At 43.3% G+C, this 15429-nt stretch overlaps 1 protein-coding gene across 1 annotated transcript; it reads left to right on the top strand.

The window, feature by feature from the left end:
- Window positions 1-268: 268 nt before the first annotated feature.
- Window positions 269-13761, top strand: ASMT (acetylserotonin O-methyltransferase). Its single transcript, XM_066982990.1, has 8 exons — window positions 269-3721; window positions 5588-5762; window positions 7028-7157; window positions 7856-7924; window positions 8432-8550; window positions 9265-9405; window positions 10436-10558; window positions 10859-13761. The coding sequence occupies exons 1-8, from the start codon at window positions 3650-3652 to the stop codon at window positions 11068-11070; spliced, it is 1041 nt and encodes a 346-aa protein (XP_066839091.1). The 5' UTR covers window positions 269-3649; the 3' UTR covers window positions 11071-13761.
- The last annotated feature ends 1668 nt before the right edge of the window (window positions 13762-15429 follow it).

Here is a 15429-nt window from a genome sequence, read left to right as displayed (position 1 = left end):
GTCCCCGAGATCTGTCCTTATAGCTTATAAGGAAGGTTGCACTATGCAAATAGTGTGTAATCTGTCATTTCTCACCAGCAGGGACATTAATTTCACCTTAAATAAATCTGATTTGCTCATTAATCATTTCACAATTTAAAATATTATATAAAAACAACTTTTTTTGTGTGTGTGTAGTATTTATTTGTAGTGAGTCACTGAGGCAAAGATAAATTCATCACCAAAACAGAAACTTGGAGATAGATCACAGGCAGGCTAAAGCTGTTACCCTAAGCACTATGACAAAAACCTTGATGGGGTTTCCAGAGAGAGAAAGCCATTGCAATTTCATCTTCGTGAATGCATTTCTAGCTTAAAAGGAGCTTAGGCTTTAAGCCTCAGTAGCAATTTACTTGGAAACAGCAACACAGTGCGTGTGGCTTTGCATCAATCTGATGTGGGTTATCTGTAACTCTCCTCCCCTACATCTCGCTACTGGTAGTAATCCCATTAGATGATTACATCTGGTGTCCTCAACAGACAGACAGTCATAATTGAAAAAGGACTTCAATTGGGTTTAATCAACTGTGTGGTCATTTTGTTACCAGAGCTTCTTGTACTCTATAACTTTGCCCTCAGTGCAGTGATTTTATGGCCCATTACAACATGCTAGGCTATTGGTTGTGCACACAACTATCTGGCTATTTAGTCAAAGCTACACGAATCAAGGGTTGAGCATTTTCATGGTCGTGAATCTTTAATGCATCTGTACTAAATGTCACTGTAATATCTGATAACCGATCTGTGGTTGAACCATTTGAGGAAAACAGGCTGTAAGCTGGAAGTCACGCCAAAACTACAGTATGGGGAGTATTTCCTTTCAGTGCGGCTGATGGCCTGAATCCAAATAGCTGTTATGAAATCAGTTGTACTGGGAGTGGGAAATCTCTATGCTTGGGCAAAATTGCACCAATTTGCAGTGATGTTTCTCAGTAGCAGGCAGAGTTGAAGAACTGACCTTTGGCAGAGAATTTTTTCATTCTTTTACAATCTCCTAAGCTTTGGGCTAATGATATTCTCTAAGTACAATTTTATTTCTCTATTTTTATTTGGAGGAGAGGAAAAGGTATCAAGAGAAAGCAGGTGACATGGTTATGCAAGTCAGGAGGTTTTCCTTGTTATTTTCTCAAAGGAACCACATCTTGTTAAGTGCAAGCTGCATGGATACCACCATCACTCTGGCAGAAAAGTGTGTTGTGATCTCCAGCGTTGGCAGTACAAAATAAATAGAATCTAACCTGTACAGAAATGGTGTGTTGCACTAGCAAGGCACTGTAGTTACAGGCTGTGCTGTCCAGGCTGATGAGCTCAAAGTGTTTCTAGTGTTTGGGGTTTGCTTCAGCTTTTGTATGTTCAGTTTAAGTATTTTGGTAATGCAGGACACCTTGTGTCCTTAGAACATAGGAAATAGTCTGAGTTGTATACGGAGGGGGGAAAAAGGCTGATAACCTACTTTAAGAGTTAGTTGTTCCAGTTAGCTAATTAGATGTCACTTATTTCTTTAATGGCTAAAACAAATACATCTCTGGGCTGAAATATAAGGATCAGAAAAGAAAATAAGGGTTCTCAAAAGGATAGTGTAGTGGAAACTTTCAGTTGAGAATGTTTTGACCACTCTGTGGATGCAGTGAAAGGAACACAGAAAAGTCAGAACTGGTTTGTTTCCTCTAAAAATGAGGTAGGATCAAAAGAAAAGCACAGAACTAATCTTCTGCAGTAGCAGATAAATACAACCCTGCTTCCTAGGAAAGGAGGACACCATCAAAATGTTGTATGGGAACAATGCTGTAAAGTGCACGTCTTTAGAGATGCACCAAGCTAAAGTACAAAAAATGTTGAGCTGCATGTGGATCATTGTAGTGCTCTGACTTTGCCTGTTAACTTTACTGCTGAATCATGGTAAAGCATACTACAGCTGAAAAAGTGCTATTTTATAACACATTGCCATCACTGTATCACCCGAGTCATGGTCTGATTTAATGTTGCTGCCTGAAGGCTCACTAAATGTGTGATGTAAAACTACAATTCTTTCCTTAATGGAAAGGGCCTGTTCTCACCTGAGGGTTGCCCACAAATGCTGAGGACAGGATGACCAGCATTTACAAGCTGGTGCAATGAATAGTGGGGCAATTGATGAAGATGAAATCCATCTCACATCTGGCATTGAAATAAAGTTAATTCCTTCCTCCTAAGTGTTTTCTGGATGTCCATGGCTAGTTTTACAAAGAATGGGAGGAAGACCATGGCAGCTGTTTGAAAGATATAAGAATATCTCGTCTTTCCTCAGCACCCTGCTCTGCCAAAATGTGGCCAATAACAAGTAGGACCCCCCCACACCATCACTGACAGTTATCAAACAGGCACTGCCTTCCAAGCCTTTATGTGGGCAGACACCCGCAAAATACAGAAAAGGAACAAGCGTAGAATTAATTCCTTGTAGACGTCATCTAAGTGATCATTGTCAGGGCAAATTAGTCACTGTGACAAAGCAGCACAGCAGATGGACTCTTGTAGCCTCTTCTCACAGTAGCTGCACTTACAGGTCGGATGTATTTCATGGCAACCTGTAGACCTGTGCACATCACATCAAGTTCTGGGTCACCTCTGGCTATGTCCCTGTGTTCCCTTTGTCCTTTCTTTGAGCACACCCTGCAAACCAGGCCAGGGAGCAGAGCCAGGCTTTCCATGCCCCAGTGGAAATTCTTCCAGACCTTGACTCTGGTGGGATGTTCTCTTCTTCTTCAGTTCCTTGCATGGGCTTTTCCCTCAGACTATTTCTACAGCAGCCCTTGCCTGCTCCATAGTAATGTCAGTCTTGTTTCTGCACGGGTAAGGTTTGAGGTCTGGGCGTGCAGTCCAGATTGGAGCAAGTCCCTGTGTCAGCAGGGTCGAGGTAAGTGCTGTGCACGTGCTTGTAGTTTGTGGTGAGAGAGGGGTGAGTGGAGCTGGGGTGGTCTGAGATGCCAGGCTTGGCCAGCAGTATGCGCTGACAGCTTTGCTCTGAGTGGATATTCCTCCACTCTGAGCTGCTGAGAATGTCCCATTTTCACTTGAAGAAACGTGTCACCAAGTTGTCGTCTTTCCTTCAGGTCCCATTTCATTAGGCTGGCAGATGTATATAAGGGGTTTCCTATTCCAGGGATGTGTCCCAGCGTCAAGATGCCAGTGCGATGGAATATAGCTCCTTTTGAACAGGCCCAGAATAAGGCTCTGCTTTGGTTTATGAACTTCTGGTGCATTTCACTGAGTTCAGGTTCTTCATGTTACTCCATAGCAAGGTCTTCAGAGCTCAGCTTTCTTCAGATGTCTTCAGCTTTCAATTGTTTCTTAAATACCAGCCTGTTAATTGACCACTGAGCTGACAGTACCACTTTAATCTTCGCTGCTTCTTTAGCCTTGTGCTTGATGATGGAAGAAGATACAAAGAAACAGTTGAAGCTAGTAGAAAAGCCTGTTGAAGCCAAATAACTTAGCTCATTTGTTTTGTAACCAAAGTGTTTCTCAGAAACAATAAGATTAAGTGGATCAGCTGGTGTGCTCCGTGCCCGGTAGAAAGAAGCTTACTTAAATTAAGACAGGCAGAGGATCTCAGCCACACTATAGAAGGAAGATGGGCTCCACAGAAGACCTTGACTATCCTCAAATCATCTTGCAATACAACAATGGATTTTTAGTCTCAAAGGTAAGAACTATAAATCAGTCTTGGATAGAAGTCTTAAAAGTATGCTGGCAGAAATATTCAAAGATATCACCTTAGTTCTTCAATGTAAATCTTTGGAAATAAAACAGTCTCTTAGGAAAGCGTACTATCTACTCATCTAGCCATGAAGGAAATTTGAAAGGAAGTCCCCGCTCCCCAGGTTAGACTTAACATTTATTGAGATCCCTCTGACCTTCGGGAGCTTGGATGAGCAGATCTTGCCTCTGTGTGAGACTTAAAAACCACAGGGATTTATAGCTGAGGGTTTGTTGCTTGACTGCCTCCAACATGCAAAGCTCTGTAGGTCCTGGGATTTCTTCCTGCTTTTCGTGTTTGAAGTTTAGAAACCAGAGGACTGACTGACATTGCCTTCTTTTCCCTTTTTGTACCACCCAAACAGCAAGATTATTCAAGTACATTCTGAGATGATTTCTTTCTTTCTTGCATGTCTTTTTATGTGTGTGTTATGCACTAGGCAGATCTTGGTAACTTCTGTGTATTACTTTTCAGGTGGACAAAATAGTCTGATATAATGACTTTTCAGAGTTTAAAAAAAAAAAAGTGATTTTTTTTTTCCAGACAACAACTGATAAGGCACAGGGTAGAACTATTTTTTTCCAATTTCCTTAATGTTTGCTGATGTTGCTTGCCTTTGCATGTGTGCATGAGCACACAGGCAGAAAATTCCTGTGTTCCAATGCAGGGGAATTTTTTTCTTTCTTACTGTCCTCTGCTGCATCTGTAGCCAACATGTTAATGGAAGGAATGCACTTCAGAGGTCTGCAAATACTGCTGCATCCAAAGGCTCCTGAAAAACAGAGTATTTAGTAAAGAGGGGAAAAAAAGAATAATGACAGGCATTTTTGCTTGCTGAGAAAGAAGAGCGCCAAATACTTTCAAAACTAGCAATGATATTTTATTATTGAGAAATGATCTCAATTTCAGTTAAACCATGCTGCCATGAGGTTAAGCCACAACATATACTCTTACTGAAGGTAAAAGTAGCTTCCAATGGACTTTATTAAATCAAGTGGTGGACTTTATCGTACAGACAGTCAAATGAGTTGATGACTTTCTTAATGGTTTTGGAATATTCATATAGCCAGTGAAATACGTTATCCATTACTTGACTGCATACAGATAGAGAAGGATATTTTTCTTGTGTGGTTGTGTATGTCTGTCTGAAGGTTGCAGGCTTGTTCCTAGAGTTGGTACATGTGCCTTCCTTCTCATTGAAAAGACAGCAGGTTTCTGTTGGCCCTTTTGGCTGAGATAAGCCTCATGTCATCAGGGAGATTGCTGTAGCCATGGACGTTGGTCTCTGAAGATAAATCAATTGTGTGTGTGGACGTTTCCCCCAAGAGGGTCTACGGAGTGGGATACCTACCCCTGCTGGAGACCACGGGAGAGTCTCCAGGGTTCACTGTAGCATATGTTAGATAATTAGCTTTTAAACGACAATGAATTCAGTCTTGTCTTTGCTTGAGCTCTTCGGGCAAAAAGTGAGACTGTTGTGAATGTGATCTGAAACTAAGGTACAGGCAAAAACATTCACAGATGAAACCTGGCCTCTAAATATGAACTTAGAGAGACTAAAACACTGTATAGCTTGGCCAGCAAAGGAAAATAAATGAAAAAGGGTGCACTGCAAGCAATCTATGGTGTATTCAGGGCTCAGAGAACTTTAGCTTAATCATTGGACTTGTGTATTTGAAATAATATTTTTTTAATATAAAATGATTTGTTATATGTATATTTGCTCCAACAGAGCAGCTTTTGAAATGCAGTAAGTTTTGAAATGCAGTAAGCTATGGTGATTTCACCTGATCCCCTTCCCCTCACTCCCAGGTTATGTTCACTGCCTGTGAGCTGGGAGTTTTTGATCTTCTGCTGGAGTCAGGAGACCCTCTGTCTTTAGATGTCATTGCTGCTCGGTTGGGTACCAGCACCACAGGAATGGAAAGACTTCTGGATGCCTGCGTGGGATTGAAGCTCTTAGCAGTAGAGCTGACACAACAAGGAGGTAAAAAAGGCAGAAGAAGGGGAATCACAGAATTGTAGAATGATTGAGGTTGGAGGGGACCTCTGGAAGCCATCTGGTCCAACCCCCTGCTCAAGCTGCCCAGAGCAGGTTGTCTGGGACCACGGCCAGACAGCTGCTGAAAATCTCCAAGGAGGTAGAGTCCACAACCACTCTGGGCAGACTATGTCTGTGCTCAGTACCTGCACAGTAAAAGAGTTCTTCCTGACATTTAGATGGAAACTCTTATGTTCTGGTTGGTGCTCATTGCCTATTACCCTGGCACTGAGCACCACTGAAAATAGCATGGCTCCATTCTCTTTGTGCCATCTAAAGGGTGGAAAGAAGAAATCAAACTCCCAAAGGTCTGATGGTTTTGAAAGAGATGTGAGGTTTGTGGGAAAAGGTGATATCTAGTGTTACACCAGTTACCATAGTTAGAAGAAAAGACCATCCCTTGGGAGCACCAAACCCTCTTCAGCTAAAAGAGACGCATCAAATTTCAGCATGATTGAAGACATAAAGAAACCCCCGGGTGAAGGGCTCTCTACCCCTAAACTTCTTTATGCAAGAGCCTTAGGTGATGTTGTACAAGATTCTCACTGCCTCTGCAGAGCTTGTCTCAAGAAAACTCTGATGTATAGGCATTTTAAACCTTAGAACAATATGCAAAGGTGGATGGGCAACAGCATGACTTAAAAACATGTTTTATTTTTATTTATTTATTTATTCCTTTGTGGGTTTTACCATGAAGGAGTTTGTTAGGTTTCTGGTCTGAACTGAGATGTGATGTGAATTCCACCTTGACCTGGAGACTTTGAGTCCATGTGGCCAGAAGGGACTATGCCAATCAGACAGCTGGTGAGGATTAGCTTAGAAAGTTTTGAGTCCTGCTGCAGCTTGTGTTCCCTTGCCCTGTTTCGGGGCTTACAGCAGGTGTCCAGTGAGTTCAGGGAGCTTTATCTGACAGCAGAAGCATATAGATGAACGACAAGTCTTGTAAGACATCCCTCTTGCCATTCCTGAAAGAAATGTTAGGTGCTGGAGGAAGGGTTGACCCAAATTGAATGGGACAGTGCAGATTTCACCAGCCCTCACCTACCCTGGAATACTGTGCTGCACATTACAGTTGGAAGGAGTGATTGTAGAAATAACATTTCTCTCTTTTGGGTTATATAGATGTGTGCTGATGATGGATACCATGCTGTACAATAGGCTTGTAAGATGATATCATACATGTTAGTAAACATACTTATTTCACCCCTTAGCCCTCTACAGAAACACAGAAATTTCCAACATCTACCTTACAAAGTCAAGCCCCAAGTCTCAGTACCATATTATGATGTACTACTCCAATACCGTCTACTTGTGCTGGCACTACCTGACTGACGCTGTGAGGTGAGGAGGAGAAGGCGGGTGTTGTCTGCTGCGTGTTTCAGGTTGTTTTGCTGCATCTGTATGTCTGCTCTCAGTTCGGTGCCTTTCTGGCAAAGGGCACAAGGGAAGATACTGGCTGGTTCTTGGAAAGAACAAGAACCTGCTGGTCTCTGCTGTTGTCACTACTGTCTGTGTGTGTGTTCTTGTTTTCTTTTCTCTTCTAATGTTAGAGTAGATTTAGGAATCATACCTCTGTGTGTTTTTGATTCCAGGAAAAGACTTGTTCATTACAGTCACCCTCATTTTAGGAGGCATCCAAGTAAATGATGAGTGACAATGGCTAAGGGTACTTCTATTGCAAAAGCCTGTCAAAGTAATTTAATGTGGGACTGGCGTGTTGCTTTATCCAGTCTGTGCAGCAGATGAACAAACTTGCTATGCATGAAGGTGGTGATTGGTGATGATCACAGCCATATTACACCTCTGTCTCAGATGTAGTCCTGTAAAGAACCAGACAGTCTTGTTGAAAATTGAGAAATATTTCATCATCTTTTGGGACTGATAGGTGAGGATGTCATTACATTCATGAAAAATATACAGGTGTATAGTCTGTGCAGAGTTGAACATCATGCATGCCAGCTGAAACTTCAGCCCCTATGTATGTTTAGAATAAAGGGAAAAGAAATTCATGCTAATATGCTTTTTTGGTTGCATTTTAGAGAAGGAAGAAACCAATATGAAAGAGCTTTTGGTATTTCATCTAAAGACCCTTTCGGAGCAATGTACAGGTATTAGTATATTTTTAGAAATAACATTATTATTGTGGATAAACTTTATGATTTTAATTATGACTGAGTATTATTACATACAATGATGTGAGAATTCCACTCATTAGAAACATCATGCAGATTTTTCCCTTCCCAGCAATATTCATTACTGGAGCACTCTGATATTTTGAATAGAAATGCAAAATCTTCTATTGTGTAAAACATATCACATGTCTCTGGTACATACAGAGGCAGTGGCAACTGAAGGAGAAAATCCCTTGGAAGCCTCAGAATTAGCAGTGATACACTGTTGAACTTAACTTAGTCTTAATTACCTGCTCAAGTGCAGCAATGTATAGCTGTTCCTTTTTGCTACAGGAAGACTTGAGCCAGGATTATGTGCAAAGACAATGCATAGTTTGCAAATACAATGATATATTAATGTTTAAGATGAAACTCCTAATAAGACTTCTATGGTAAGAGTGAGTGGGTTACATTTCTGTGTGCTGTACCTGTTTGCATTACTAGATCAGAAGAAGAAATGCTGAAATTCTTGGCTGGCCAGAACTCAATCTGGGGTATATGTGGTAGAGATGTTCTTGCCGCATTTGACCTTTCCTCTTTCACACGGATTTATGACTTGGGAGGTGAGCATCAGTAGATCTTCAACAAGCTTCTGCATTGTTGGTTTTGCAAGCTTTGAAAATAAAAATAATTTCCATGTTATATGAAGGGCAGAGCAGCAAAAAGCAGGACATATCTCAGTATCTCATCAGCAAAAAAGGGAACATTTTCTCAGCTGGTTTGAGTCAAAATGAGAAATAGTGAACTGGTACAAGCATTAGAAAGATGAACACTTTTTAGCCTACGGAGTCTCATGTGTGAATAGTGGCTCATCTTCTTTATGCATCAGTTTATTTTTTCTTGCCTTGTTTGTTATGTTCTTACAAACTCTTTCCCCCTTCAGTCAATGAAGGTTGAGAGACTGTCTGCTGCAGCCTCCTACCCCAGTGCTGCTGAACACTGCCAAGACTCATGGGACCTGTCAGACTCCCTCGGTGCTCCATCCCTGCTTCCCCAGTGTCTGTTTTAGCAGCTCTGTTTTCATTTCGCACCTTTCAGCGCCCACCACTGGGTCCGTCTGAGGCACTGTGTAAGAGCAACAAGGCCTGGGGCTCCCCCTGCTAGGCCTGGGTGGCCACTTGTGTCCCTCTTCCTCTCCTGTGTCACACGGGGGACAAATGTACCCTGCGAGGTGCCGAGAGGCTGAACGTACTTCTGTTGGCATCACTTTTGTGTTGGGGATGGAAGAATGGGGTGGTTTTGTTTCAGCACTGCTCTTCTTTTGCCTCCCTCACAAGGAGGTGGAGGAGCTTTGGCCCGGGAGTGTGTTTCTTTGTACCCAAACTGCACAGTCACAATTTATGACCTGCCAAAAGTCGTGCAAGTGGCCAAGGAGCGATTTGTACCCCCCGAGGAGCACCGGATTGCTTTCCATGAGGGTAAGTGCAGACATCTCTGTGGGCGGGTGCTGGTGGGCAATGGTGGGGTGTACACCTGTGGGGTCACAGGTGACAGAGGCCCCCTCCGCCTGGTTACTCACCTGGGAGATTAGTGACCAAAAGTGCCCTTGTACAGCATTGCCTTGGGAAATGTCTGCTTAGAAAGGAGTGAGAAAGGAGAGCAGCTTTCCCAGCCTTTTGATCGAGAGTTACTTGCTCGTCTGGGCAATGCAGGAGCATTGACAGCCAGTATGGGTGTGCAGAGCAGCTTGAGGATGTTTGGGCACTCCCAAAAGCAGTTGTGTTGGAGCTGTGCTGCCACTGCTGTTTAGCAACTGCCATGCCACATTACAGAGCTTCCTAATTCTCCCTTTTCTCCTGTGCAGAGCTTCTGGCAGATTTGTGGGACACCAGGCCTGATCTGAGCAAAGGGTTTTCCTTCTCAGGCTATGGTGGCTAGATGTGTGTCCTGAGATATTTCAGGCTTTGAGTATGGGTGAGCTAGCCCAGGTTGCTCTTGCACAGTCCTCAGACCTTGAGTGCTCTTTGTACCATCTCTGATGAAAAGGAGTGCAGAGAGATCTCGTTTTTAATGTTTTCAAAAGCATTTATTGGGGGGACTTAATATTGCTAGAAGAGCTGAGAGAGCAAAGTAGCCTTTGAGGAAGGGAGGGAGAACACAAGAGTAAAGATGGGGAAATACAAGGAACGTTACGTGTGCCAGTGATGTAAAGCATTGGGAGTGGCAATGAGAAAGCAAGATGCAGGGAGCAAAATATGAATGCAGTACACCAGTTGCTGAACAAAAGCCATGACTAAGAAAGTAGCACTAGAAGGTGTGAGACTTTGTGTTTTTTCCATATGGATTTATGCTGCAGCTCCGTCTTTCCTGGATAGCTCTGGTGCTGTCTGAAGTGGGTCACAGCCCTGGCAAGCCCAGAATCTTTATAACTGAAGAGATCTGAAACAAGTTGCTTAATCCCCTCTGTGTCTTGGGGGTTTTGTCAAAGGATGTATTTTTGCTTTTCAGGAGACTTCTTTAAAGATTCAATCCCAGAAGCTGATCTCTATATTTTATCCAAGATACTGCATGATTGGGATGATGACAAATGCGGGCAGCTGCTGGCAAAAGTCCACAAGGCTTGCAGACCCGGTAGGTGTGAGCTCCTGGAGAGCGGGGAGACTCCCACCTCTCAGTTACATGGAGCACACCAGCTTCAGTGGGCAGTTTGGGTGGCAGGGTTTGAGTGCAGCGGTTTCTTGTCTGAGCTGTTCACTTTCCTGAGTCAGTGGTGAGCAGCTGAGCCCATCAGATCTGAAGTCTTGTTACCCGAGAGGCTGCTGCTTCCTGAAATTGCATGTTGGGATCAGGTCTAACAACTCAGCTGAGAAATATCCCATCTTCTCAGAGCTCAGTATGTGTTTTTTTTCTGAATTTTCTTTATTCAACCAGGTGGTGGAGTGCTGCTGGTTGAGTCCCTTCTGAAGGAAGATAGAAGTGGACCTGTAGAAACCCAACTGTATTCAGTGAATATGTTGGTACAGACAGAAGGAAAAGAGCGAACGCCTGCAGAGTACAGCAAGCTTCTTGCAGCAGCTGGCTTCAGAGAGGTTCAAGTGAAGAGAACTGGAAAACTCTATGATGCAGTTTTAGGGAGGAAATAATAGTATCTTCATGTTGTGAAGCACAGAAGTGGAGAAATGTAATATTCTTTTCTTAGAGGGCAGTTATCAACTTAGCTTTTACTGAAGGCCCTCAACTTTTTTGTAAACTGATATATTGTCAGGAGAATCAGTAATGATGCAATTTGAGTGTGCATGGGTTGTGTGTCTGGCCATTTGAGTAGGACTTGCCTTCGGCCCTGAATAGGGGAGAAAGAAATCAAAACCTATTCCACAAGAAATAACCCTGAAAGAAATTTGCAGTGTGGCTGGTGGCTGTTTTTTTTTTTCCAAAGTTTATGCTTCAAGTTTAACACAGCACCTGACAAAAGCAAAGCTGAAATTTTACTTGGATTCCTGCAAAATAAAACTGATCACTCTACTGAGCTCTGTTACCTGCTATTTTATTCCCTGTGGACTGAGGTAGTATAAACAGACTAAAATATGTCTCCTTGTGGTTTATCTTTCTGAGTTTCAAGAGAAAATCTGTCTGAGCCTTAGGGAATTTGGCATGAAAACTGACTTTATTTTTTTATTTCCTTTAGATTTCATTTTAAATTGAGAGAATTTCGTAGTCTAGCTTGATGATTTGCTGAAGTTCTGTGATATCCTTTATAGGACAGGTCCTGAGATGGCAGTGGAGAGGGAGAATGATGCAGCCTAGGCACTGAGCACAAGTCTTTACTGCATGCCTCCTGCTATTTCTTTAGAACATTTGGTCAAGCACAATCTGCAATAACCCAATTTATTTATTTTTATTTTTTAAAGCAGAAATGCAGGTTACTGGAGTGAGAAGGATTTAGAGAAGGTACCAGAAAATCACTTTACTGATGTGGCATGGGCATTCATCACTTTTGCACATTAAGCTGGAGATTAGAGGAGCCTGAGACAGTCTTCTTAGTAGTCATCTACAGGAGCCTCCCTCTGCCTTGACTAGAATGAGCATAGAGAGGTTACCCTCAGTAGGGAAAAGCTGGCCTTTTGTCCTCTTCAGTGGTACGTACAAAATCAAATAACAAGGCCATAATGGTCCTTCCCATCCTTGAATAGAATAGGGCACAGCTGTGCAGATAGTGCATTTGTCCCCACTGGGATCTCACCCTATACATATCTACATGAGACTGCAGGATTTGGGACGAGAGGTTTTGGAAAGTTCCCTCTCAAGCTGCAACCACTGTGCAGCGTTCCCTACCTGTACTTATGTGGTATGAAGGTGACTTTGCTAGGAGCTGCAGCCTGTGAGTAATTTGTTCTGAATGGTTGCTCACTTGTTAGACAAAGCAAGGTGTTACATCCTGCAGCAACCAGGCACAAACATTAAATAAGGAAAGGAGGCTGACCAAACAGCCAGAAGGAATGTGTGGGGCTGACTCAGGTCTTTGTTGATTTCCCCATCACCACCTTGAAAGTACAGCAGTTCAGAGAAATGCTTTTGCTTATTGGACTGCATCAGTAATGGTAGTTTCATGCTAAAGCGCAGCCTGAAAGAAGTAGTGGTATTTGTGAATTAATTACCCTTTTAAATGAATGAATGGAGTGGCTAAGAGTGAATCCTTTATAGTTTTTACCAAGAACATGTTAATTTACCCTTGAATGTGGAACATGGCAAAAATGGCCAGTGATGTATGCTGAGGTGGTGGTGGAAACATCCTTCCTGGACTTTTTTTTTTTTTCTCCAAAAAAAACTTGCATGCCCCTGTATTGCTTTTTGCAATATGTGACATTTTTATGTGACTGTGCTGTTTGTTGAGCCAGTAGACAGGTTGGTAATGGCTGGTGTGCTGCTATATGTAAAATGATGCATCATACAACCTTGATGAGTCAGAGAATACCTGTCAGCAGGCATCAGTGTTAATTCTGCCCTTTACTTGAGGGGAAAAAAAAAAAAAGGCAAGAGCAGGCTGTTTTGGTTTGTCAAAACAAATTATTTAAACATAGTATTTCTGTAATGAGTTGATTTATGGCATGTTCTGCATGTCATGAACTTACTACTTATTGGCTTGGAGGCAAGATGCACGCCTTATTCTAAAGTGCTTTTTAGCCCTATCAAGGTGCAAAGATGCCAGATCTTGAAGGAACAGGATTGACCCGTCCTTACCTGGAATATAGATTGAAATGTGTGTTGATAAGGAAAATAGAAGTATAACAGAAGTAAAAAGTTTCTCCTGGTGGTAAATGACAAACACTGTGAAGAAGACCTGCTCTCCATGTGAGGAACACACACGTGCTCAGCAGGACCAAGTTACTCCTTTTGCTCATGAGGGGGTTGTAAAAGTTCTTGCTCACCCCGCTGGAAGATATCAAGAACAACATACCTTTGCAGGTGTTTTTTTTTTTTTTTGTGTGTGTGTGTGTGTGTGTATGTATAACAACTGCTTTATTGTAGGCAGGCAAATAAAAACTTTGTTCTCTATGGCTTCCATGCACCAGCAGGCATTTCTGGTGACACCTTGTCATATTTGGGGTCTTTCAGCTGTGTTTTTTTCTGTGTTGTTGGATATTGTAATGTTGGAAAAGATCATAAAGGAACAAAGCAATAAGGTGAAGTTTTCCAGGCAACTGCCTTATGTTCTTTGGTTGATGTCTACACAATAAAAGCAATTCCACCTTCAAGGCACCTTCATGGTGCTAGGGCAGGAGGTTTTCTGATGTGAATGGCTCTTGCCAACAGAGTTCTTTTCTCCTCTCATGAGGTTTTTAGCCATATAGGCTGAGAGGAATTTTCTAGCTCCCAGTATGACTTAAGAGTAACAAAAAACCTGGCCAAAGCTGGAGTGAATCAGCCCTGCAGACCCCCAGGTCAGTGCAGCAGGAGGGCAGGAGGTGCTCCAGGCAGGCAGCAGCAGTTCCCCTGCGGGCTGTGGAGAGGCCCCTGGTGGAGCAGGCTGTCCCCCTGCAGCCCACGGGTCCCACACGGAGCAGATCTCCACGCTGCAGCCCGTGGAGGAGCCCCCGGTGGAGCAGGTGGATGTGGCCTGGAGGAGGCTGCGGCCCATGGAGAGCCCCCGCAGGAGCAGGCCCCGGGCCGGAGCTGCAGCCCGTGGAGAGGAGCCCACGCAGGAGCAGGGGGTCTGGGGGGAGCTGCCGCCCACCCGTGGGGGACCCGTGCTGGAGCAGTTTGCTTCTGGGGGATGGACCCCGTGGTACGGAGCCGTGTGGGAGCAGTTCTTGAAGAGCTGCTGCCTGTGGGCAGCCCCCGCAGGCTCAGTTCGGGCAGGACGGCATCCCGTGGGAGGGACCCCACGGGGAGCAGGGGCAGGGAGGGACCGTGAGGGAGCTCCGGAGATGAAACATTAGGGACTGACCCGCAGCTCCTATTCCCTGTTCCCCTGTACTGCTCAGAGGGAGGAGGTGGAAGAGGGTGGATGGGGGAAAGGTGTTTTTTTTTTTTTTTTTCTTTCAGTTCTCACTGCTCTAGTCTGATAGCAATAGACAATAAATTACATTAATCTCCCTATGCTGAGTCTCTTATGCCCATGAAGGTAATTGGTGAGTGATCTCAACCCACAAGTATTTTTCATCAGATTTTCTCCCCCTGTTCTGTTGAGAACGGGGAGTGACAAAGCAGCATAGTGGAGCTTAGCTGCCCACCAGTGTTAAACCACCACGCTCAGTACTAAGAGTATTGCCTTCGCTGGTGAGGGGCCATGTGTCTTATGCTAACTTTGCCTCTTGTTAACTTAATAAGGCTCCAGGGCTTGTTATCGGTATATTTCAGAAATGGCAGTGTTAATTAAAGCTTGATAGATTTCTCTTGCTGTCTATCATCACATTTAAATTCCACATCACAACAGTGACCTTAAAAGCATTCAAGCAGGTTGAAGACAGATTCCCCTGGACTGTAAAGGACTTTCTCATAGCCATTGGTCATTGAGGAAGCACAGCTGAATCTGCCTGACATTTGTCCTGCATTGCCCATGCTGCTAGAAGCATGCATGTATTTTTCTCCCCAGATTCTATACATTTATTCTCACTAATGTTCTTGCCCTTAAAAAAACAAAACAAAACAAAAACTTATTTAAAATAATCTCAGCTAGGGGAAAAGCAACATTTTGAATGAAACACCAGCAGGATGATGGAGAATAATATTCTGCACTGGGGTGAGGGGTAAGGTGAGTGAGAGACGGTGTAGGGTGTTTTCTGTATCTAATAAGGAAGGCCTGACAACAAATGGGTTAATAAAATAGTCATTTAAATAAGACAGAATAAGAACACAGCAAGTAAATCGTAAATCTTAAATCCCTTTCAATGATGGGCACCCTGTGCTCACGCATCTGTGGATGGAGCCGGGATGGATTTTCCTGCAGCATGCTGAACAGATCTCATCCGTGAATGGAAGTGCCTCTCTTTCAGTCATTTGAG

Source organism: Anser cygnoides, chromosome 1 (assembly GCF_040182565.1).
Source record: "Anser cygnoides isolate HZ-2024a breed goose chromosome 1, Taihu_goose_T2T_genome, whole genome shotgun sequence".
Classification (NCBI taxonomy): Eukaryota; Metazoa; Chordata; class Aves; order Anseriformes; family Anatidae; genus Anser; species Anser cygnoides.
Note: the sequence above shows the minus strand (reverse complement) of the source record. Positions and strands in the feature narration are given on the sequence as shown.